Here is a 24565-nt window from a genome sequence, read left to right on the forward strand (position 1 = left end):
AAAGCACCCTAAAATGGGGAAATTTAACCCAAAATGGACCCAAAACCAGCCCCAGAGTGAGCACAGACTGAGCACAGACTGCCCCTCGAAGTCCAGCTCCGATAGCACCCGAAAATACCCCAAAATCACCCAAAATGAACCCAAAATGAACCCAAAAACAGCCCCAGAGTGAGCACAGACCTGCCCCTCGAAGTCCACTTCTGATAACACCCTAAAATGGGGAAATTTAACCCAAAATGAACCCAAAATGAACCCAAAACCAGCCTCAGAATGAGCACAGACTGCCCCTCGAAGTCCAGCTCAGAAAGGACCCGAAAATACGGGATTTCACCCCAAAATCACCCCAAATTCACCCAAAAACAGCCTCAGACTGAGCACAGACTGCCCCTCGAAGTCCAGCTCCGATAGCACCCGAAAACGGGGGAAATCACCCCAAAAATCACCCCAAAATCAACCAACACTGAGCACAGACTGAGCACAGACTGCCCCTCGAAGTCCACCTCGAATAGCACCCTAAAATGGGGAAATTTAACCCAAAATGGACCCAAAACCAGCCCCAGACTGAGCACAGACTGCCCCTCGAAGTCCAGCTCCGATAGCACCCGAAAATACCCAAAATCACCCAAAATGAACCCAAAACCAGCCCCAGACTGAGCACAGACTGCCCCTCGAAGTCCAGCTCTGAAAGGACCCGAAAATGGGGGAATTTACCCCAAAATCACCCCAAAATCACCCCAAACTGAGCCCAGACTGAGCCCAGACTGCCCCTCGAAGTCCAGCTCCGATAGCACCCAAAAATACCCCAAAATCACCCAAAATGAACCCAAAAATCAACCAAAACCAGCCCCAGACTGAGCCCAGACTGCCCCCTTGAAGTCCAGCTCCGAAAGGACCCGAAAATGGGGGAATTTACCCCAAAATTGACCCAAAAACAGCCCCAGACTGAGCACAGACTGCCCCTCGAAGTCCAGCTCGGAAAGGACCCGAAAATGGGGGAATTTACCCCAAAATCAACACCAAACAGCCCCCAAATCAGCCTCAAGCTGCCCCTCGAAATCCCCAAAAATGGGGAACTGAGCCCAAACTGACACCAAAGAGACGGGACCCAAACCACCCCCAGGCCCCGCCCCTCCGCAGGCCCCGCCCATCCACAGGCCCCGCCCCCTCCGCAGGCCCCGCCCCTTCCTCAAATCCCGCCTCCAGAGGCCCCGCCCCCTCCGCAGGCCCCGCCCATCCACAGGCCCCGCCCCTCCAGAGGCCCCGCCCCTCCAGAGGCCCCGCCCCTCCACAGGCCCCGCCCATCCACAGGCCCCGCCCCTCCGCAGGCCCCGCCCATCCACAGGCCCCGCCCCTCCGCAGGCCCCGCCCCTTCCTCAAATCCCGCCCCTCCCCAGGCCCCGCCCATCCACAGGCCCCGCCCCCTCCGCAGGCCCCGCCCCTTCCTCAAATCCCGCCCCTCCACAGGCCCCGCCCCCTCCACAGGGCCCACCCCTTCCTCAAATCCCGCCCCTCCCCAGGCCCCGCCCCTCCGCAGGCCCCGCCCCCTCCAGAGGCCCCGCCCCCTCCGCAGGCCCCGCCCCTCCACAGGCCCTGCCCCCTCCCCAATATGCCCCAATGTAGAGCCCAAGCCCCGCCCCTCCATTGACCCCCGCCCCCTCCATTGACCCCGCCCCCTCCATTGACCCCGCCCCCTCCCTAGGCCCCGCCCCCTCCATTGACCCCGCCCCCTCCCCAATATGCCCCAATGTAGAGCCCAAGCCCCGCCCCTCCATTGACCCCCGCCCCCTCCCTACGCCCCGCCCCTCCCCACATGTCCCTTTTAGAGCATTTACTGACTCCAAACCCCGCCCCCTCCTCGGCCACGCCCCTCCCAAGCTCCACCCCTCCTCAACCCCCGCCCCCTCCCCAGGCCCCGCCCCCTCCTGACCCCGCCCCTCCCCACATCTCCCCTTTAGAGCCTTTCCTGACTCCAAACCCCGCCCCCAACCCCAACCCCGCCCCCTCCTCCACCCCCTCCTCAACCCCCGCCCCCTGCCCGGCCCCGCCCCCTCTCCCCCAGGCCCCGCCCCCTCCGCAGGCCCCGCCCCCGCTCACTTGTCCACGGAGTCGAAGGTTTTCTTGAGGGGGGGCGGCCGCACTTTCTGCTTCTTCCCCTCGGGGGGGGGCGGGGCCGCGGGGGGCGGGGCTTGAGAGGGGGCGGGGCCTGGCGAGGAGGGGGCGGGGCGGCGGGGGGGGGCGGCTCCGGGCGCCACTCGGGGAACTTGGCCTGGGGGGGGATGGTGTGTTAATTAATCAAAGGTTTAATCAACGAAAGGGGGTTAATTAAAGGGGGGGGGAGGGGCGACTCACCGGCTCGGCGGGGGCGGGGCTGGGCGGAGCCTCCTCGCTGGGGGGGGAGGGGGCGGCGGGGGGCGGGGGAGGGGCGGCGGGGGGGGCGTCCCAGCTGGCGGGAGGGGGAGGGGGGGAGGAGGGGGCGCGGGGGGAGGGGCGGGGGGAGCGGGGGGAGGGGCGGGGTCCGGCGGGGGGCGGGGCGGCTCCGGGGGGGGGCGGGGCGGCCCCTCGTAGCAGCCAATGGGGATGGAGGCGACGGCGGCTTTGACCTTCTGGGGGGGCTTGGGGGAGGGGCGGGGGGGGCGGGGCGGGAACGCCAGGGGGGCTGCGGGGGGAGGGGCCGCGTCAGGCCACGCCCCCCCGGCCAATTTACATAGAACCCCACCCCCCCATCCACTGGACCCTTGGCCACACCCACTTCCCAGAGCCCCGCCCATTTGGCCATGCACCCTTTTAACCCCGCCCACCATGCCCCTCCCCATCTGCCATAACCCCGCCTACTTCTTAGCCCCGCCTCCTCCCCCCAGAAGGCCCCTCCCATTGTAGCCCCTCCATCCATAACCCCGCCCCTTCCCACTGGCCACACCCCCACCCCACGCCGGCCCCGCCCCCCCGCCAGCCCCGCCCCCTTTACCTGGCGCCCCCTGGGGGGCGGGGCCGCCCTTGGGCAGGATGGCGGGGCCGCGGGGGGGGCGGTTCCCGCCACACTGTAAACCAATCCGGGGGCGGGGGCGGAGCCCGGGGGGGCGGAGCCGGAAGGGGCGGGGCCGGGGTAGATGGCGGCCAGGACGGGCCCCCCGGCGGGGGGAGGGGGCAGCTGGGGGGGGGGCAGCGGGGGGGCGGGGGCCAGGAGGGGGCTCTGCCCTGGGGGGAGGGGCGGGGTCAGCACCCCCGGCCCCTCCCCCTCCCCACTGGCCCCTCCCCCAGCCATGATTTAAGCCCCCTCCCCCCTTTACCTCATCATTTCCAACCCCCCCATTACCCCCAGCCCCTCCCCCAGCCCCCTTTACCCTTCCTCCCACTTAACCCCGCCCCTCCCCCTCCCCATTGGCCCCTCCCCCTTCCCATTAGCCCCCCCCCCATTGGCTCCTCCCCCTCCCCATTGGCCCCTCCCCCTCGCCATTGGCCCCCCCTCCCCATTGCTCCTCCCCCTCCCATTGGCCCCTCCCCCACCCCATTGCTCCTCCCCCTCCCCATTGGCTCCTCCCCATCCCCATTGGCCCCTCCCCCCTATTTACCTCATTAATTCCACCCCCCAGTTATCCCCAGCCCCTCCCCCACCCCAACCACCCCTCCCCCCTCCCCCATTGAGCCCCCACCCCCCCTTCTTTACCCCCCTCCCCCACCCCATGGCCCCTCCCCCCCCCCGCCCCTCCCCCTCACCGGGCAGCAGGGTGAAGCCCACGAAGGCGGCGGTGGGGGGGGGCGGGGCGGCGGCGCTGGGGGGCGGGGCGGCGGCGGGGGGGGCGGGGCGGGGTGCACGTAGGCGATGCGGGCGGGGGAGGGGAGCAGCACCTTGGGCGGCGGCCCCGCCCCTCCCCCCCCGGCCCCGCCCCCCCCGCGGGGCTCAGCTGGATGATCTGGGGGGGGGAGGGGCGTTAGTGGGGGGGGGGGTGAGGGAGGGGAAGGGGGGGTGGGTGGGGGAGGGGGGGAGGGGCACGTACCTTTCCGGTGGGCGGGGCCGCGGTGAAGGGCCGGGGGGCGGGGCCGGGGGGCGGGGCCACGGGAACCAGCACCTTCCCGGGGAGGAGGGGCGTGGGGGGAGGGGCTGGGGGGGGGAAGGGGGTCAGTGGGGGAGGGGCGGCCACACCCTCCCCTCCCCCCTCCCCCCCCTTCCCCGTTTCGTACCTTTGGGGGCGGAGCCGGCGGCTGCGGTGGGGGAGGGGCCCTTCCCGTTGGTGGGGGAGGGGAGGGCGAAGTGCAGGGTGGGGGGGGCGGGGCCCGGGGCGGGGAGGGGGCGGGGCCGCCCCCTTTATTGTGGGGGAGGGGCGGGGGGGGCAGGATGTACTGCACCTGGGCCAGGGGGGCCCCGCCCCCTCCCCCTCCCCCGCCCGCCTTGGCCGGGGGGGGGCGGGGCCTGCAGGAGGCTCAGCGGGGGGAGGGGCCCGTTGGGACCCGCCCCTCCCCCCCCCGCCCCGGGGGGCTGGGCCAAGAACTGCACGGGGGGGGGCAGGAGGGTCAGGGGGGGGCCCGGCCCCGCCCCTCCCCCCCCGGCCACCGCCCCGCCCCCACCCCCCGCCCCTCCCCCCAGCGCTAAGTTGGCGCCGGCCACGCCCCCCGCCCCTCCCCCCGCGGGGGGGGGTTGGTGGCTCCGCCCTCCCGGCGCGGGAGGGGGAGGGGCCGGGCGGATGGGGGGGAGGGGCGGATCCACCCGCCGGCCCCGCCCCTCCCCCGCCCCCCGTCCCCAGCTCGGCCGCCCCTCCCCCCCCGGCGCTGTCGGCCCGTTTGCGGCGGGGGGGGGGCGGGGGGTGGGGGAGGGGCGGCTCCAGCTCGGGGGGGTGGGGGCGGGGCGGGGGGGGAGGGGCCGCCGGCGGGAACAACTTCCGGGGGAAGGGCTGGAGGGGGGAGGGGCGGGGTCAGCGGTGCGGGGGGGGCGGGGCCACACGGAGCCCCAACCCCCCACCCCATAGAGACCCCTCCGCCCCTCCCCCCACACCCAACAGTGACCCCGCCCCCCACATGGACGTGTGACCCCTCCCCCCACACTGCCCCCCAATCCCATCCATGACCCCTCCCCCCAATCTCTGGCCCCTCCCCCACCCCTCCATAACCTTCCACGTCCCCTCGCCCCTCCCCCACCCCTCCCCCGCCCCACCCCCACCCCCCCCCGCCCCTCCCCCACCTGCTCGTCGTCACTTTCACTTTCGCTGACGCGCTCCCCGCACTTCAGGTCGATGTCCCCGGGGGGGGGAGGGGCGAACCCGTCATCTATGGGGGGGGGAGGGGCAGGTGAGCGACCCCAAGATTGGGGGGAGGGGGGGTGGGGGAAGGGGCGTGACCTCACCGATGACGTCATCGTCACCCTCCTCCTCGCAAATGACCATTCGCTCCTCGTCGCTCGTCAGCTCCTCGCTGGCCCCGCCCCTTGCTGGGGGGGGGAGGGGCGTGGCGGCGGCGGGGGGGGCGGGGCCGCCGCGGGGGGCGGGAGGGGGCGGGGCCGCGGCGGCGGGGGGGGCGCAGGGACCCGCCCCTCCCCCCCCCGCGCGGCAGGCGGCGAATGGGGGGGCACAGAGCTGGGGGGGAGGGGCGGGGGGCAAAGGTCAAGCCCCGCCCACCCCAAGCCCCGCCCATTTCGGCCACGCCCATTTAGCCCCTACCCGTTTCAGCCACACCCACCCACTAGGCTCCACCCACCTCTATAGTCCCACCCACCACACTCTGCCCAGCCCCACCCCTTTTAGCCCCGCCCACCCCATTAGTCCCACCCCCTGCACCCCACCCGTTTTAGCCCCACCCACCCTGTCCCACCCCCCGCACCCCACCCGTTTTAGCCCCGCCCACTTCCCCCCCCCCGAGGCCCCGCCCACCTGGCTGAGCTCGTGCAGGGCGTGGCCTCGAGGCTCCGCCCCCTCCACGCCGCTGTGGGAAAACGCCCGAGGGCGGGGCGGGGCCGCCCCTCCCCCCCCCGCCGGGGGAGCCCCCGAGGCCTCGGGAACCCCCGGGGGGGGGTCGGCACCTGGGGGGGGGAGGGGTCAGAGGGGAGGGGTCAGTGGGGGAGGGGCAGTGGGGGGGGGAGGGGTGGGGGGGGTTGGGGGGTTCCAGGGGTGATTTGGGGGTTTCATAGCAGGGGGGGTTGGGGTGTTTTTGGGGTGAATTGGGGTGGTTTTGGGGGTAGTTTTAGGTTGGGTTTTGGGGTGATCTTTGCTGTTTTTTGGGTGAGTTTTGCTGTTTTGGGGATGATTTGGGGTGTTTCGGGGGTGATTTTCGCTGGTTTTGGGGTGATTTTCGCTGTTTCTCGGGTGATTTGGGGTGTTTTGGGGAGAATTTTGGTGGTTTTGGGGTGATTTGGGGTGTTTCTGGGGTGATTTGGGGTGTTTCTGGGGTGACTTTGGGTGGGTTTGGGTTGATTTTGGGTGGTTTGGGTGCGATTTGGGGTGTTTCTGGAGTGTTTTGGGGGTGATTTGGGGTGTTTTTGGGGTGATATTCACTGTTTTCGGGGTGATTTTGGGTGTTTCTTGAGTGTTTTGGGTGTTTCTGGGGTGATTTTCGCTGGTTTTGGGGTGATTTTTGGTGTTTTTGGGGCGATTTTTGCTGTTTCTGGGGTGATTTGGGGTGTTTTGAGGTGATTTTCACTGGTTTTGGGGTGATTTTCACTGTTTCTGGGGTGATTTTGGGTGTTTCTGAGGTGATTTTGGGGTGATTTTCACTGTTTCTGGGGTGATTTTCGCTGTTTTTGGGGTGATTTTTGGTGTTTTTGGGGCGATTTTTGCTGTATCTGGGGTGATTTGGGGTGTTTCTGGGGTGATTTTTGCTGTTTTTGGGATGATTTCCGCTGTTTTTGGGGTGATTTTGGGTGTTTTTGGGATGATTTCCGCTGTTTTTGGGGTGATTTTGGGTGTTTTCGGGGTGATTTCCACTGTTTCTGGGGTGATTTTCACTGTTTCTGGGGCGATTTTGGGTGTTTCTGGGGCGATCTGGGGTGTTTTTGGGGCGATTTGGCTGTTTTTGGGGTGTTTCCGGGTGATTTTCACTGTTTCTGGGGTGATTTTGGTGTTTCTGGGGTGTTTTGGGGGCGATTTGGCTGGTTTTGGGGGGTTTCCGGGGTGATTTCCACTGGTTTTGGGGTGATTTTGGGTGTTTTTGGGGTGAATTTTTCTGTTTCTGGGGTGATTTGGGGTGTTCCTGGGGTGATTTTCACTGTTTCTGGGGTGATTTTGGGTGGTTTTGGGGCGATTTTGGGTGTTTTTGGGGCGATTTTGGGTGTTTTGGGGGTCATTTTGGGTGTTTTGGGGCGATTTTGGGTGTTCTGGGGGCGATTTTGGGTGTTTTTGGGTTGATTTGGGGTGTTTTTGGGGTCATTTGGGGTGTTTTGGGGGTGATTTTGGGTGGTTTTGGGGTCATTTTGGGTGTTTTGGGGGTGATTTTGGGTGGTTTTGGGGCGATTTGGGGTGTTTTGGGGGTCATTTTGGGTGTTTTGGGGGTGATTTTGGGTGTTTTTGGGGCGATTTTGGGTGTTTTGGGGGTCATTTTGGGTGTTTTGGGGGTCATTTTGGGTGTTTTGGGGGTGATTTTGGGTGTTTTTGGGTTGATTTGGGGTGTTTCTGGGGTCATTTGGGGTGTTTTGGGTTGATTTTGGGTGTTTTGGGGGTGATTTTGGGTGTTTTGGGGCGATTTTGGGTGTTTTGGGGGGCATTTTGGGTGTTTTGGGGGTGATTTTGGGTGTTTTGGGGTTGATTTTGGGTGTTTTTGGGGCGATTTTGGGAGGTTTGGGGGAAATTTTGGGGTGATTTTGGGTGTTTTGGGGGTCATTTTGGGTGTTTTGGGTTGATTTTGGGTGTTTTGGGTTGATTTTGGGTGTTTTGGGGGTGATTTTGGGTGTTTCTGGGGTGATTTTCACTGTTTCTGGGGTGATTTTGGGTGGTTTTGGGGCGATTTTGGGTGGTTTTGGGGCGATTTTGGGTGTTTTGGGGCGATTTTGGGTGGTTTTGGGGCGATTTTGGGGTGTTTCCAGGGTGTTTTGAGGGCGATTTTGGGTGTTTCCAGGATGATTTGGGGCGATTTGGGGTGTTTTTGGGGCGATTTTTGGTGTTTCCAGGGTGATTTGGGGTGATTTTGGGTGTTTCTGGGTTGATTTTGGGTGGTTTTGGGGCGATTTTGGGTGTTTTGGGGCGATTTTGGGTGTTTTGGGGGTGATTTTGGGTGTTTTGGGGTCATTTGGGGTGTTTTGGGGGTGATTTTGGGTGTTTTGGGGTGATTTTGGGTGTTTTGGGGTCATTTGGGGTGTTTTGGGGGTGATTTTGGGTGTTTTTGGGGTCATTTGGGGTGTTTTGGGGGTCATTTTGGGCGTTTTTGGGGTGATTTTGGGTGTTTTGGGGGTCATTTTGGGTGTTTTTGGGTTGATTTTGGGTGTTTTTGGGGCGATTTTGGGTGGTTTGGGGGCAATTTTGGGGTGATTTTGGGTGTTTTTGGGGCGATTTTTGGTGTTTCCAGGGTGTTTTGGGGCGATTTTGGGTGTTTTTGGGGCGATTTTGGGTGGTTTGGGGGCAATTTTGGGGTGATTTTGGGTGTTTTGGGGGTGATTTTGGGTGTTTTTGGGGCGATTTTGGGTGTTTCTGGGGCGTTTTTGGGGGGTCCTTACCCGCGGGGGGGTGCTGGGGGCCGCTCTCCGATTGGCTCCTCTCGCGCGGCTCCTTGTGCCCCCCCGGGCCCCTCCCCCCCCCCTCGGAGCTCGATTTCTTCCGGTCCTTGTTGCACCATTTCCAGTCGGGGTGCGCCTTGAAGTGCGCCTCCTTCACCTACGGGGGGCGCCCCGAAAATGAACCCCCCCGAACCCCCAAACTGACCCCCCTGAGCCTCCTTCACCTATGGGGGGCGCCCCGAAAATGAGTGACCCCCCCGAACCCCAAAACTGACCCCCCTGAGCCTCCTTCACCTATGGGGGGCGCCCCGAAATGAACCCCAAAACTGACCCCCCCTGAACCCCCCTGAGCCTCCTTCACCTACGGGGGGCGCCCCGAAAATGAACCCCCCCGAACCCCCAAACTGACCCCCCTGAGCCTCCTTCGTCTACGGGGGGGACCCCAAAATGAACCCCCCCGAACCCCCAAACTGACCCCCTGACCCCCCTGAGCCTCCTTCACCTACAGGGGGCGCCCCGAAAATGAACCCCCAAACTGACCCCCTGACCCCCCTGAGCCTCCTTCACCTATGGGGGGCGCCCCGAAACTGACCCCACTTGGCCCCTTCTCCAGTCCCCTGGGAGCCCCAATACCCCCTCAAATCCCCCCCAAACCCCCCAAATCCCCCCTAAATCCCCCCAAGACCCCCCCATGGACCTCGAGGACCCCCCCAGGGACCCCAAGATCCTCCTGAGACCCCCCTGGACTCCCCTGAACCCCCAAATCCCCCCCAAATCCCCCTCAGGAGCCCCCACTTGGCCCCTTCTCCAGTCCCCAAATCCCCCCTAAACCCCCAATATCCCCCCAATATCCCCCCTAAACCCCCCAATATCCCCCTGAGACCCCCCCATGGACCTCAGGGACCCCCCAAGATCCCTCTGAGACCCCCCTGGACTCCCCTGAACCCCCAAATCCCCCCTCAGGAGCCTCCAAAGGTGCCTCAAGAGCCCCAACTTGGCCCCTTCTCCAGTCCCCTGGGAGCCCCCAAATCCCCCCGAAACCCCCCAATATCCCCCCGAGGGCCCTCGGGGACCCCCCCCAGGGACCCCCAAACCCACCCAGGACACCCCCAGACTCACCTGAACCCCCAAATGTCCCTCAGGAGCCTCCAAAGGCACCTCAGGAGCCCCCACTTGGCCCCTTTTCCAGCCCCCTGGGAGCCCCCAAATCCCCCAATACCCCCTCAAACCCCCTCTAAACCCCCCAATATCCCCCCAAGACCCCCCCATGGCCCTCGGGGACCCCCCCAGGGACCCCAAGATCCCCCTGAGACCCCCCTGGACTCACCTGAACCCCCAAATCCCCCCCAAATCCCCCTCAGGAGCCCCCACTTGGCCCCTTCTCCAGTCCCCAAATCCCCCCTAAACCCCCCAAAATCCCTCTAAAACCCCCCAATATCCCCCCAAATCCCCCTGATATCCCCCTAAGATCCCCCCAAATCCCCCTAAACCCCCCAATATCCCCCCAAATCCCCCCTAAACCCCCCAATATCCCCCAAATCCCCTCTAAACCCCCCAATATCCCACCAAATCCCCCCTAAACCCCCCAATATCCCCCCAAATCCCCTCTAAACCCCCCAATATCCCACCAAATCCCCCCTAAACCCCCCAATATCCCCCCAAATCCCCCCTAAACCCCCCAATATCCCCCAAATCCCCTCTAAACCCCCCAATATCCCACCAAATCCCCTCTAAAACCCCCAATATCCCCCCAAATCCCCTCTAAAACCCCCAATATTCCCCCAAATCCCCCCTATATCCCCCCTAAACTCCCCAATATCCCCCCTAAACCCCCCAATATCCCCCCAAATCCCCTCTAAACCCCCCAATATCCCCCCAATATCCCTCCTAAACCCCCCAATATCCCCCCGAGGGCCCCCGGGGACCCCCCCATGGCCCCCCAAACCCCTCCCCCCCGTACCTGGAAGGCCAGGTCGTGGTACTGCTGCTTCTCCTGACCCCCAAATCCCCCCTGACACCCCCCAATATCCCCCCAAGACCCCCCTAAACCCCCCAATATCCCCCCAAGACCCCCCCATGGACCTCAGGGACCCCCCAAGATCCCTCTGAGACCCCCCTGGACTCACCTGAACCCCCAAATCCCCCCTCAGGAGCCTCCAAAGGTGCCTCAAGAGCCCCAACTTGGCCCCTTTTCCAGCCCCCTGGGAGCCCCCAAATCCCCCCGAAACCCCCCAATATCCCCCCGAGGGCCCTCGGGGACCCCCCCAGGGACCCCCAAACCCACCCAGGACACCCCCAGACTCACCTGAACCCCCAAATGTCCCTCAGGAGCCTCCAAAGGCACCTCAGGAGCCCCCACTTGGCCCCTTCTCCAGTCCCCTGGGAGCCCCAATACCCCCTCAAATCCCCCCTAAACCCCCAATATCCCCTCAAATCCCCCCAATATGCCCCCGAGACCCCCCCACAGCCCTCAGGGACCCCCCCCCCCGTACCTGGAAGGCCAGGTCGTGGTACTGCTGCTTCTCGCGGGCGCCCAGCGCGTACCACCACTCGCCCAGGATCTTGCTGACCGTGCGGTTGTCCTGGTTGGGGTGCCGCTGGTGAACCAGCGCGCGGTGCCGCTTGCTGAAGATCATGAAGGCGTTCATGGGCCGCCGGATGTGCTCCTTGTCCCGCTGCGGGGGGCGGGGTCAGCGGACACGCCCACGGGGGCGGGGACACCCCGCGGGACACGCCCACAGAGGGATCCCCCCCATTGGTGGCAATAGGAGCAGCCTCAGGTGAATATAAGGCAAGGGTGGGGGTGGGGACACGTGTAGCCACGCCCACAAGGGGGTGGGGTCACAGGGGACACACCCAAGGGGGCGGGGACAGAGGGATCCCCCCCATTGGTGGCAATAGGAGCAGCCTCAGGTGAATATAAGGCAGGGTTGGGGGTGGGGACACGTGTAGCCACGCCCACAAGGGGGTGGGGTCACAGGGGAGACACCCAAGGGGGTGGGGACAAAGGGATCCCCCCCATTGGTGGCAATAGGAGCAGCCTCAGGTGACTATAAGGCAGGGTTGGGGGTGGGGACACGTGTAGCCACGCCCACAAGGGGGCGGGGACACAGGGGGACACGCCCATGAGGAGTGGGGAGAAGGGGGGACACCCCGAGGGGGTGGGGACAAAGGGATCCCCCCCATTGGTGGCAATAGGAGCAGCCTCAGGTGAATATAAGGCAGGGTTGGGGGTGGGGACACGTGTAGCCACGCCCACAAGGGGGTGTGGTCACAGGGGACACGCCCACGGGAGTGGGGACAAAGGGATCCCCCATAGGGGGTGGACCAAGGGGGCGGAGCCAAGGGGCGGCCCCTCCTTTGGGTGTGAGGACACTCGAACCAATAGGAGCGTTGGGGGGCGGGGCCGGATGAAGCCACGCCTCCCCAGGGCTGGGGTGACTCATGGACACACCCCCAAGGGGGTGGATCAAGTGGGCGGGGCCAAAGGGCAGCCCATCCTTTGGGTGCAAAGACACACGAACCCACAGGAGCATTGGGGGGCGGGGCCGAGGGGGTGTCCCCGCCCCCCCGCGCGAGGCCACGCCCACCTTTCCGGGGCTCCGCCCCTCCTTGTCCGGGTCCTTGGGGAGGGCGCTGAGCGACTGCGTGCGGCGCTTCCCCCCCGGGCCGCCAGGGGGCAGCGGCAGCTCCGGCGCCACGATGGACAGGAACCTGGGGGGGGGACAGGTGACCCCAAATCCACCGGAAATCACCCCAAAAAGGGGGAGGGGGCGGGGCTTACGCGTCGTCGTGGTCGCTCTCGGTCTCGCTGTCGGGGCGGGGGTTGGGCGGCTCCTCCTCGGGGGGGTTGGGGGGCGCGGCGGGGGGGGGGCTGGGCGGGCGGGTGGCGCCGCCGCAGCGTCCGGGTTCCGGCCCCCCCGGCAGCTCCGGCGCCACGGCCGCCGATTCGGGGGGTTCTGGAGGGGGGGGGGGGAGAGGAAGCTCCGCCCACTAGGGGAGGCTCCGCCCACTAGGGGAGGCCCTGCCCACTAGGGGAGGCCCCGCCCACTAGGAGAGGACCCGCCCAGGGATGGGGGTGGGGCCAGGGGGAGGGAGCAATGGGGGTGGGGCTAAGGGGGGTGGGAGGGATCAAGGTGAGGGGGTGGGGCCAGGAGGGAAGGGGCTGGACCAAAGGGGGTGGGGACACAGAGAAGGGGTGGGGCTAAAGGGGAAAGGGGGCGGGACCAGGTAAGGGGGCGGGACCAGGTAAAGGGGCGGGACCAGAGCAGGGCAGGTCTAAAAGGGGGCGGGGCTAAGGGGGTGGGCGGGGCCAGAGGTGCCACAGGGGTAGGACTAAGGGGAAGGGGTGGGGCCAGGAGGGGGCGGGGCTGAGGGATCCGAGGGGAGTGGGGCTAAGAGGGGGTGGGGCTAAGGTGAAGGGGCGGGGCCAAGAGAGGGCGGGGCCAAGAGAGGGCGGGTCTAAGAGGGGGTGTGTCTAAGGGGGGGGTCTAAGCGCAAGGGGTGGGGCCAGAGGGCGGGTCCAAGGGGGGCGGGTGTAAAAGGGGGCGGGTCTAAGGTGAAGGGGCGGGGCCAAGAGAAGGCGGGTCTAATAGGGGGTGGGTCTGAGGTCAAGGGGTGGGGCCAGAGGGCGGGTCCAAGGGGGGCGGGTGTAAAAGGGGGCGGGTCCCAGGCGAAGGGGCGGGCCCGCGGGGGCGGTACCTTTGCTGTGATTGGCCGGCGGCGGGTGCGTGACGGGCTGCAGGGGCTGCGGGGGCTGGGGGGGCGGGTCGGGCTGCCCGGGCGCCAGGAACGGGACCAGCGAGTGCCAGGGGAACACGGGCACCGAGCGCGGCTCCACGTTGGTCCACACTGCGCGGGTATGTCGCGATATAGCGCGATATAGCACCATATAGCACGATATAGCGCGATAGACCGCGATATACCACGATATACCACGATATACCACGATATATCGCGATATACCATGATATATCACCACCTATCGCCACCTATCGCAATGTGTCGTTGCGACGTATCATGACATATCACGACATGTCACGACATATCGCGACGAATCGTGATGTATCGCAACCTACCATTACCACATATCGCGACATATCGTGATGAACCGCGATGTATTGCAACCTACTATTACCACATATTGCGACATATCGTGATGAATCGTGACGTATCGCAACCTCCCGGCACCACATATCGCGACATATTGTGATCAATCACGACGTATCGCAACCTACCATTACCACATATTGCGACATATCACGACGAATCGTGATGTATCACAACCTACCAGCACCACATATCGCAACATATCGCGATGAATAATGATGTATCGCAACCTACCGGCACCTCATATCGCGACATATCATGATGAATAATGACGTATCGCAACCTACCAGTGCCACATATCGCGACATATCACGACGAATAATGACGTATCGCAACCTCCCGGCACCACATATCGCGACATATCGTGATGAATAATGATGTATTGCAACCTCCCGGCACCTCATATCGTGACATATCATGACGAATAATGACGTATCGCAACCTCCCGGCACCTCATATCGCGACATATCGCGACGAATCGTGACGTATCGCAACCTCCCGGCACCTCATATCGCGACATATCGCGACATGTCACAACGTATTGCGATGAACCGTGACGTATTGCAACCTACCGGCGCCACATATCGCGACATATCGCGATGAATAATGACGTATCGCAACCTCCCGGCACCACATATCGCGACATATCGTGATGAATAATGATGTATCGCAACCTCCCGGCACCTCATATCGCGACATATCATGACGAATAATGACGTATCGCAACCTACCAGCGCCACATATCGCGACATATCACGACGAATCGTGATGTATCACAACCTCCCGGCACCTCATATCGCGACATATCGTGATGAATAATGATGTATCGCAACCTCCCGGCACCACATATCGCGACATATCGCGACGAATCGTGACGTATCACAACCTCCCGGCACCTCATATCGCGACATATCGCGACATGTCAAAACCTATTGTGATGAACCGTGACGTATCGCAACCTCCCAGCACCACATATCGCGACATATCGCGACGAATCGTGACATATCACAACCTACCGGCACCTCATATCGCGACATATTGTGATGAATAATGACGTATCGCAACCTACCAGCACCACATATCGCGACATATCGCGATGAATAATGATGTATCGCAACCTACCAGCACCGCATATCGCGACATATCGCGATGAATCGTGATGTATCACAACCTCCCGGCACCACATATCGCGACATATCACGATGAGTAATGACGTATCGCAACCTCCCGGCACCACATGTCGCGACATATCGTGATGAATAATGACGTATCGCAACCTACCAGTGCCACATATCACGACATATCACGACGAATCGTGACATATTGCAACCTCCCGGCACCTCATATCGTGACATATCGCGATGAATCGTGACGTATCGCAACCTCCCGGCACCGCATATCGCGACATATCGCGATGAATCGTGACGTATCGCAACCTCCCGGCACCACATATCGCGACATATCGCGATGAACCGTGATGTATCACAACCTCCCGGCACCTCATATCGCGACATATCGCGACATGTCACAACGTATTGTGATGAACCGTGACGTATCGCAACCTCCCAGCACCACATATCGCGACATATCGTGATGAATCGTGACGTATCGCAACCTACCGGCACCTCATATCGCGACATATCGCGATGAATAATGACGTATCGCAACCTACCAGCGCCACATATCGCGACATATCACGACGAATCGTGACGTATCACAACCTCCCGGCACCACATATCGCGACATATCATGACGAATAATGACGTATCGCAACCTCCCGGCACCGCATATCGCGACATATCGCGACGAATCGTGACGTATCGCAACCTACCATTACCACATATTGCGACATATGGCGACATATGGCGATATAAGGACGCAGCCCAAGCCCCGCCCCCCCCCGTGATGTCACCGTGTGTCCCACGGGGGTTGGGGGTTGCGACATGTCGCGATATATTGGGGTACATTGGGATATATTGGGGTACATCGCGATATATTGGGGTACATTGGGATATATTGGGGTACATCGCGATATATTGGGGTACATCGCGATATATTGGGGCACATTGGGATATATTGGGGTACATTGGGATATATTGGGGCACATTGGGATATATTGGGATGTGTCACGATATATTGGGGTACATCGCGATATATTGGGGCACATCGGGATATATTGGGGTACATTGGGATATATTGGGGTACATCGCGATATATTGGGGCACATTGGGATATATTGGGGTACATTGGGATATATTGGGGTACATCGCGATATATTGGGGTACACTGGGATATATTGGGGTACACTGGGATATATTGGGGCACATCGGGATATATTGGGGCACATTGGGATATATTGGGGTACATTGGGATATATTGGGGTACATTGGGATATTTTGGGGCACATCGCGATATATTGGGGCACATTGGGATATACTGGGGCACATTGGGATATATTGGGGTACATTGGGATATATTGGGGTACATCGCGATATATTGGGGCACATTGGGATATATTGGGGCACATTGGGATATATTGGGGTACATCGCGATATATTGGGGCACATTGGGATATATTGGGGTACACTGGGATATATTGGGGCACATGGGGATATATTGGGGTACACTGGGATATATTGGGGTACATTGGGATATATTGGGGTACATCGCGATATATTGGGGCACATTGGGATATATTGGGGTACATCGCGATATATTGGGGTACATTGGGATATATTGGGGTACATCGCGATATATTGGGGCACATTGGGATATATTGGGGTACATCGCGATATATTGGGGCACATTGGGATATATTGGGGCACATTGGGATATATTGGGGTACATTGGGATATATTGGGGTACATCGCGATATATTGGGGTACATCGCGATATATTGGGGCACATTGGGTGTCGCGACACGTCACGATATGTGCGACACGGGACGGGGGGGGCCCGGGACCCCCAAAAACACCCCAACCCACCCAAAGACCCGCAGGGAACCCCGAATTCCAGCACCAATCGTCTCGCAAGCACCAAATCCCCCCAAATTCAGCCCCAAATCCCCCCAAAACGCCCCCAAATCTCCTTGGAAAGCCCAGATCCCCTCAGGAACCCCAAATCTCACCAGAAAACCCCCCAAATTCACTCAAACGCCCCAAAATCTCCTTGGAAACCCCAAATTCACTCAGGACGCCCCAAAGCCCCAATTTCCCCCCAAATCACCCCAAAAAAGCCCCAATTTCCCCCCAAATCACCCCAAAAAACCCCAATTTCCCCCCAAATCACCCCAAAAAGCCCCAATTTCCCCCCAAAGCTCCCCAAAAAGCCCCAAATTCATCATAAATCACCCCAAAAGCACCAATTTCCCTCCAAATCACCCCCAAAATTGCCAATTTCCCCCCAAATCACCCAAAAGTGCCAATTTCATCATAAATCACCCCAAAAAGCACCAATTTCCCTCCAAATCACCCCCAAAAGTGCCGATTTCATCATAAATCACCCCAAAAAACATCAATTTCCCCCCAAATCACCCCAAAAGTGCCGATTTCATCATAAATCACCCCAAAAATCATCAATTTTCCCCAAATCACCCAAAAAAAGCCCCAATTTCACCATAAATCACCCCAAAAAGCCCCAATTTTCCCCAAAATCACCCCAAAAAGCCCCAATTTCCCCCCAAAATCACCTCAAAAGCCCTAATTTCCGTCCAAATCACCCTAAAAACCCCCAATTTTCCCCCAAATCACCCAAAAAGCACCAATTTCCTCATAAATCACCCCAAAAGCCCCAATTTGCTCACAAATCACCCCAAAAAGTGCCAATTTCCTCATAAATCACCCCAAAAAGCACCAACTTCCCCCCAAAATCACCCCAAAAGTGCCAATTTCCTCACGAATCACCCCAAAAGTGCTAAATTCATCATAAATCACCCCAAAAAGCACCAATTTCCCCCCAAATCACCCCAAAAAGCCACAATATGCTCATAAATCACCCCCAAAAGCGCCAATTTCTCCCCAAATCACCTCAAAATGCTCATAAATCCCCCCAAAAGTGCCAATTTGCTCATAAATCACCCCAAAAAGCAACTATTTCCTCCCAAAGCTGCTCCCGCCCCCCAAATCTCCTCAGAAACCCCCAAATCTGCTCCCAAAACCCCCAAATCTCCTCAGAAATCACCAAATCTCCTCAAAAAACACCAAATCTCGTCACAAACCCCCAAAATCTCGTCATAAATCACCAAATCTCCTCAGAAAACACCAAATCTCGTCACAAAGCCCCAAAATCTCGTCATAAATCACCAAATCTCCTCATAAAACCCCCAAATTACCTCAGAAACCCCCAAATCTCGTCACAAAACACCCGAATCTCGTCACAAAACCCCCAAATCTCCTCAGAAATCACCAAATCTTGTCATAAATCACCAAAATGTCGTCATAAAACACCAAATCTCATCATAAAACCCCCAAATCTCCTCAGAAATCACCAAATCTCCTCAGAAATCACCAAATCTCGTCACAAACCCCCAAAATCTCGTCATAAATCACCAAATCTCCTCATAAAACCCCCAAATCTCGTCACAAACCCCCAAATCTTCTCCCCAAACCCCCAAATCTCATCATAAAACACCCAAATCTTGTCATAAAACACCAAAATCTCCTCATAAAACCCCCAAATTACCTCAGAAACCCCCAAATCTTCTCACAAAACCCCAAAATCTCTTCACAAAACCCCCAAATCTCCTCATAAGTCACCAAATCTCGTCATAAATCACCAAATCTCCTCACAAACCCCCAAATTTCCTCATAAAACCCCCAAATTTCAACACAAACCCCCAAATCTCGTCATAAAACCCCCAAATTTCCTCATAAATCACCAAATCTCCTCATAAATCACCAAATTTCCTCAGAAACCCCCAAATCTCGTCACAAACCCCCAAATCTCATCACAAAACACCCAAATCTCCTCATAAATCACCAAATCTTCTCCCAAAACACCCGAATCTCCTCATAAAACCCCCAAATTTCCTCAGAAATCACCAAATCTCGTCATAAATCACCAAATTTCATCATAAAACCCCCAAATCTCGTCACAAAGCCCCCAAATCTCCTCAGAACCCCCCAAATTTCCTCAGAAATCCCCAAATCTTCCCGCAAAACACCTGAATCTTGTCATAAAACCCCCAAATCTCTTCATAAATCACCAAATCTCGTCACAAAACACCCAAATTTCCTCAGAACCCCCCAAATCTTGTCACAAAACCCCCAAATCTCCTCATAAATCCCCAAATCTCGTCATAAAACACCAAATCTCATCACAAGACCCAGAATCTCCTCATAAAACCCCAAATCCTGTCACAAACCCCCAAATCTCGTCATAAATCACCAAATCTCCTCATAAAACCCCCAAATCTTGTCACAAAACCCCCAAATCTTCTCCCAAAACCCCCAAATCTTGTCACAAAACCCCCAAATTTCCTCAGAAACCCCCAAATCTTCTCACAAAACACCCAAATCTCGTCATAAACCCCCAAATCTCGTCACAAAACCCCCACATTTCCTCATAAATCCCCCAAATTTCAACACAAACCCCCAAATCTCGTCACAAACCCCCCAAATTTCCTCATAAATCACCAAATCTCCTCAGAAACCCCCAAATCTTGTCACAAAACCCCCAAATCTCGTCATAAATCACCAAATCTCGTCATAAATCACCAAATTTCATCATAAAACCCCCAAATCTCGTCACAAACCCCCAAATCTCCTCAGAACCCCCCAAATTTCCTCAGAAATCCCCAAATCTTCCCGCAAAACACCTGAATCTTGTCATAAAACCCCCAAATCTCTTCATAAATCACCAAATCTCCTCACAAAACCCCCAAATTACCTCAGAACCCCCCAAAATCTTGTCACAAAACCCCCAAATCTCCTCAGAAATCACCAAATCTCGTCATAAAACACCAAATCTCATCACAAGACCCAGAATCTCCTCATAAAACCCCCAAATCCTGTCACAAACCCCAAAATCTCGTCATAAATCACCAAATCTCCTCAGAAAACCCCCAAATTACCTCAGAAACCCCCAAATCTCCTCACAAACCCCCAAATTTCCTCAGAAATCCCCCAAATTTCAACACAAACCCCCAAATCTCGTCATAAAACCCCCAAATTTCCTCAGGAACCCCCAAATCTCGTCACAAAACCCCCAAATCTCGTCATAAATCACCAAATCTCGTCATAAATCACCAAATCTCGTCACAAAACCCCCAAATTTTCTCATAAAACCCCCAAATTTCAACACAAACCCCCAAATCTCGTCATAAAACCCCCAAATTTCCTCATAAATCACCAAATTTCCTCACAAACCCCCAAATCTTGTCACAAAACACCCAAATCTCCTCATAAATCCCCAAATATTCTCCCAAAACACCCGAATCTTGTCATAAAACCCCCAAATTTCCTCAGAAATCACCAAATCTCGTCATAAATCACCAAATTTCATCATAAAACCCCCAAATCTTGTCCCAAAACCCCCAAATCTCGTCATAAATCACCAAATCTCCTCACAAACCCCCAAATCTCCTCAGAAACCCCCAAATTTCCTCATAAATCCCCCAAATTTCAACATAAACCCCCAAATCTCGTCACAAACCCCCCAAATTTCCTCATAAATCACCAAATCTCCTCATAAATCACCAAATATTCTCCCAAAACACCCAAATCTTGTCACAAACCCCCCAAATCTCCTCAGAAACCCCCAAATTTCCTCAGAAATCACCAAATCTTCTCCCAAAAACCCCAAATCTCGTCACAAAACCCCCAAATCTCCTCAGAAATCATCAAATCTTCTCCCAAACCGCCAAATTTCCTCACAAACCCCCAAATCTCGTCACAAAACCCCCGAATCTCCTCATAAAACCCCCAAATCTCGTCACAAACCCCCAAATCCCGTCACCAAAGCCCAAATCCCGTCCCCAAGCCCCGAATCTCCTGATAAACGCCCGAAATCTCCCCACAAAAGCCCCAAATCTCCTCCTAAAACGCCGAAAGCTCCCCACAGAGCCCCTCCCCCCCCGCCCCCCCCCCCCCCGCACTGACCGAACATGCCGAGGCCTCTGCGCGGCGCGGCGGGGGGCAGGGCGGCCGAGGACATGGCGGGAGCCGCCCGGGCGGGAACCGGCACCGGGACCGGGGCGCGCGGGGATGGGCGGGAACGGGAGCGAGCGGGCGGCGCCGGGTCCCGAACCGCGATCCCGGGGGGGGGGGGGTGGGTTCCGGGGCCTCCGCCCGCGCCCGCGCGCGCACCAAAGGCCGCCCCCCCCACCCAAACCACGCCCCCCCCAGCGCAAACCACGCCCCCGCCGCCGCCCGCTCGGATGGAAATGAGGGCGGCGCGCTGGCCAATCGCCGCGCGGCGCTCGGAGGGGAAGGGGAGGAGAAGGGGTTGGCCAATCGCGGCGCGGCGTGAAGGCGCCGCTCCCCCCTCCCCGCGCGCTTTGGACACGCCCACTCGCTGAGCCACGCCCCCGCTCGCTATGCGGGCGCCCAGCCGCTAAGCCACGCCCAGTCGCTAAGCCACGCCCCCGCTCGCTAAGCGAGCGCCCAGCCGCTAAGCCACGCCCGCTCCCTAAGCCACGCCCCCGCTCGCTAAGCGAGCGCTCAGGCGCTAAGCCACGCCCACTCCCTAAGCCACGCCCCCGCTCGCTCAGCGAGCGCTCAGGCGCTAAGCCACGCCCATTGAGTAAGCCACGCCCCCGCTCGCTATGAGAGCGCCCAGGCGCTAAGCCACGCCCACTGAGTAAGCCACGCCCCCGCTCGCTAAGCGACGCCCGGGCTCTGAGCCACGCCCAGGCGCTAAGCCACGCCCAGGCGCTAAGCCACGCCCCCGCCGCGCTGCCGCCGGAAAGGCGGCGGGTGTGACGCGTTTGTGACATCGTGATGACGCGAAAAACCCGCGACAGAGCCCTGGCGCGGCTCTCACGTCACCGTCACGGCACAAAAAAGCCCGCGAGCCGGCTGCAGCTCGCCTGTGACGTCACTATGATGTCACTGTGATGCAATGAGTGTCCCAGCGCGGCTGTGATGTCATTGTGACATCACCACGGCGCCGCTCTGACGTCACCGCGCCACGCCCGTGACGTCACGGGCCACGCCCCCACTGCCCCCTGACGCCGCGACCCCACAACACACTGATGACATCATCGTGACATCACCGTGACCCCCTGACCTTACGGTGACCCCCCCGCCCCCCTCAGGACACACCCCTAGTGGCCCCTCCCCCCACCCCTTTGGCCCCGCCCACCTTGGCTCCTCCCCCATCCATAACCCCCTTGACCCCCCTTTGGCCACTCCCCCATCCCTATGACCCCTCCCCTTTGCCCCCAATTAGCCCCTCCCACACTCCCTTGACCCCGCCCCCTTGACCCCCCCCTTGGCCCCTCCCCCATCCATAACCCCCTTGACCCCCCTTTGGCCACTCCCCCATCCCTATGACCCCTCCCCCTTACCCCAATTAGCCCCTCCCCCACCCCTTGACCCCGCCCACCCTGGCCCCTCCCCCACCCCATAACCCCCTTGATCCCTCCCCCTTTGTCCACTCCCCCTTTGTCCCTATGACCCCTCCCCCGCCACCCCTTGACCCCGCCCCCTCGGCCCCGCCCCCCTTGGCCCCGCCCCTACCTGTCCCGGGCCTCCCCATGACGATCTCCTTGCGGGGGGGGGCGGGGGGGCCCCCGAACTCTCCGGGCGGCACCAGGAGGGGCAGGAGGGCGGCGGGGGAGGGGTGGAAGGCGGGGGGGTGGGGCGGCACGGGGGGGCGGGGCTGCTGTGGCGCCCGCTCGGGATGGGGCGGGGCGGCGGCGGGGGGCGGGGCCAGCGGGGGGCGTGGCGAGGGGCGGAGCCGCGTGGGGACGGGGGCGGCCAGGGGGAGGGGCCGGGGGGGCGGGGCGGGGCCCTGGGCGGGGCGGGGCCGGGGGGGGGCGGGGTCGGGGATGTCGGGGTTGCGCACGATGACGGGGGAGCCGCGGGGGGGGGGGATGGGCGGGACCCGCCGCGCCCCCGGCCCGGGGTCAGAGGTCAAACCCGCGGGCGAGCGGGGGGGGTAGAGGGGGGAGAGGGCGCGGAACCCCGCCCCCCCCGCCCCCCCACCCCCCTCCTCCTGGGGGGAGGGGTCTCCCTTGCGCTTCCCGGGGCTCAGCGGCACCGTGAAGCTCTGGAAAGGGGGCGGGACCCCCGAGGGGGGGCGTGGCCTGGGGGGCGGAGGCGGGGGGGGCGGTGGGGGGCTCAACCCCTCCCCCCCTCCCCCCCCCACCCTGGGGGTCCCGGCGCTGAGGTGGCGCCCCCTGGCGCGGGGGGAGGGGGACACGGGGCTGAAGCTGGCGGGGCGGAACCCGAACAGGGGGGAGGGGCTCGGCGAGGGGGCGGGGGAGAAGGGCGACTGCGTGGAGGCGGGGCTAAAGCTGGGGGTGCCGGAGCGCGACCCCCCCCCGCCCAGCGACACCAGCATCACGGCGGCTTCGCATTCATCGAACTCAAACCGCGACGGCAGATCCTGGGGAGTCGGGGGGTCCCGAGACGCCTCATCCCACTCGTAGTCGTGCGGGGGCGGGGCGGGGGGCGGGGCCAGCTTGTCCCCGCCCCCCGCCCCGCCCTCCAGCTCCTTGGTGCGCAGGGAGAGGTGTCTGGAGCAGAACCCGCGGCGCTGGGACTCCTTGGTGCAGCCGTCGCGCGAGCACAGCCGCCGCCATTGCTTCCCGTTGAACTTCTTGCGGATGCCGTTGGGGGTGCACACCACGTCCCCCTTCTTGTATTTGGGGTGGGGGGCGGAGCCGGGGGCGGAGGGAGACGCCGCGATTGGCCGCGGGCGGGCGGGAAATCCGTCGGCTCCATCGCGCGATTGGTCGGCGGACTCGGTGGACTCGCCCTCGGGCGGCGCCTCGTTGATGACGTCATCGGGGCGCGGCGCGCGGGCGGGGCGGAGGAGGCGGAGCGCCCCGCGCGGCACCCACACGGGGGGCGTGGCCTGCGCGGGGGGCGTGGCCAAGCGCACCCGGAAGGACGGGGGGTGGGCGCTGACCTCGGTCACCGTCCCCGGGCGGTAAACAGGCTCCGCCCCCTCCAGGCGGGCGCACACCGCCGACCCCACCCCCACGGCGCCGGGGGGGGGCGTGACGTCATCGATGAGCGCGGGGGGCGTGGCGATCGAAGCGACGTCGTCGCCCTCCGGCCCCTCCCAGAGCTCCACGAAGGTGATTGGCCGCTCGCCGGCCAATTGGACGCCGAGCTCGCGGCCGCCGCGCCGCAGTTGCCGGGCGGCCGCGGGGCGGAAGACGCCGTCGCGCAGCAGCAGGAGGCGCCGCGCGCGCCACGGCGCCATGGCGTCGGCGGGGGGGGCGGGGCTGGCGGCGGCGGGGGGCGGGGCTTCGGAGGGGGGCGGGGCCGGCGTGGCCACGCCCCCCTCGTCGTCGGCCGAGTGCTCGCTGGCCGTGTCGGTGCTGGAGCAGCCGCTGGAGTCGCCAGGGGGCGCCGCTGTCGCCCGTTTCTTGCGGGGGGGGCGGGACTTGAAGGTGGCGGTTTTGCGGCTGGGGGGGGGAGGGGGGGTGGGGGGGGAGGGGGTGTTGTCGGCCCCGCCCCCTTCGTCCCCTCCCCCCCCGCCCGGGCCGCGTTTGCGGGGGGGAGGGGCGGGGGGAGGGGCGGAGCCGCCGCCGGGTTTGCGCGCGGGTTTCATCGTCCTGCGGAAGGGGGGGGAAAGGGGGCGGGGTTAAAGGGGGCGGGGACATGAGGACACGCCCCCCCCTACCGTGACCCCTCCCCCCGATTGGGTGACACC

General features: G+C 61.4%; 2 protein-coding genes across 2 annotated transcripts in view; both read right to left on the reverse strand.

Moving 5' to 3' along the window:
- LOC309450757 (uncharacterized protein) overlaps window positions 1-24465 on the reverse strand; it is a gene marked incomplete at its 3' end in the record, with an annotated part of 53150 nt that extends 28685 nt beyond the window's left edge. The window contains 16 exon segments of the mRNA XM_082073849.1: window positions 185-211; window positions 2095-2266; window positions 2350-2656; window positions 2966-3195; window positions 3715-3911; window positions 3996-4099; window positions 4180-4886; window positions 5174-5259; window positions 5336-5564; window positions 5859-6007; window positions 8630-8786; window positions 11122-11304; window positions 12220-12343; window positions 12414-12588; window positions 13331-13480; window positions 22417-24465. Coding sequence (XP_081929975.1) covers window positions 185-211; window positions 2095-2266; window positions 2350-2656; window positions 2966-3195; window positions 3715-3911; window positions 3996-4099; window positions 4180-4886; window positions 5174-5259; window positions 5336-5564; window positions 5859-6007; window positions 8630-8786; window positions 11122-11304; window positions 12220-12343; window positions 12414-12588; window positions 13331-13480; window positions 22417-24463 — 5044 coding nt within the window. The 5' untranslated portion in view covers window positions 24464-24465.
- Window positions 24466-24531: 66 nt separating this feature from the next.
- Window positions 24532-24565, reverse strand: part of LOC309450765 (uncharacterized protein) — a gene marked incomplete at its 3' end in the record, with an annotated part of 3094 nt that continues 3060 nt past the window's right edge. The window contains exon 7 of the mRNA XM_082073908.1: window positions 24532-24543. Coding sequence (XP_081930034.1) covers window positions 24532-24543 — 12 coding nt within the window. The remainder of the gene's footprint in view (window positions 24544-24565) is intronic.

This window comes from Streptopelia decaocto, assembly GCF_964273445.1.
Source record: "Streptopelia decaocto genome assembly, chromosome: 28".
Taxonomy (NCBI): Eukaryota; Metazoa; Chordata; class Aves; order Columbiformes; family Columbidae; genus Streptopelia; species Streptopelia decaocto.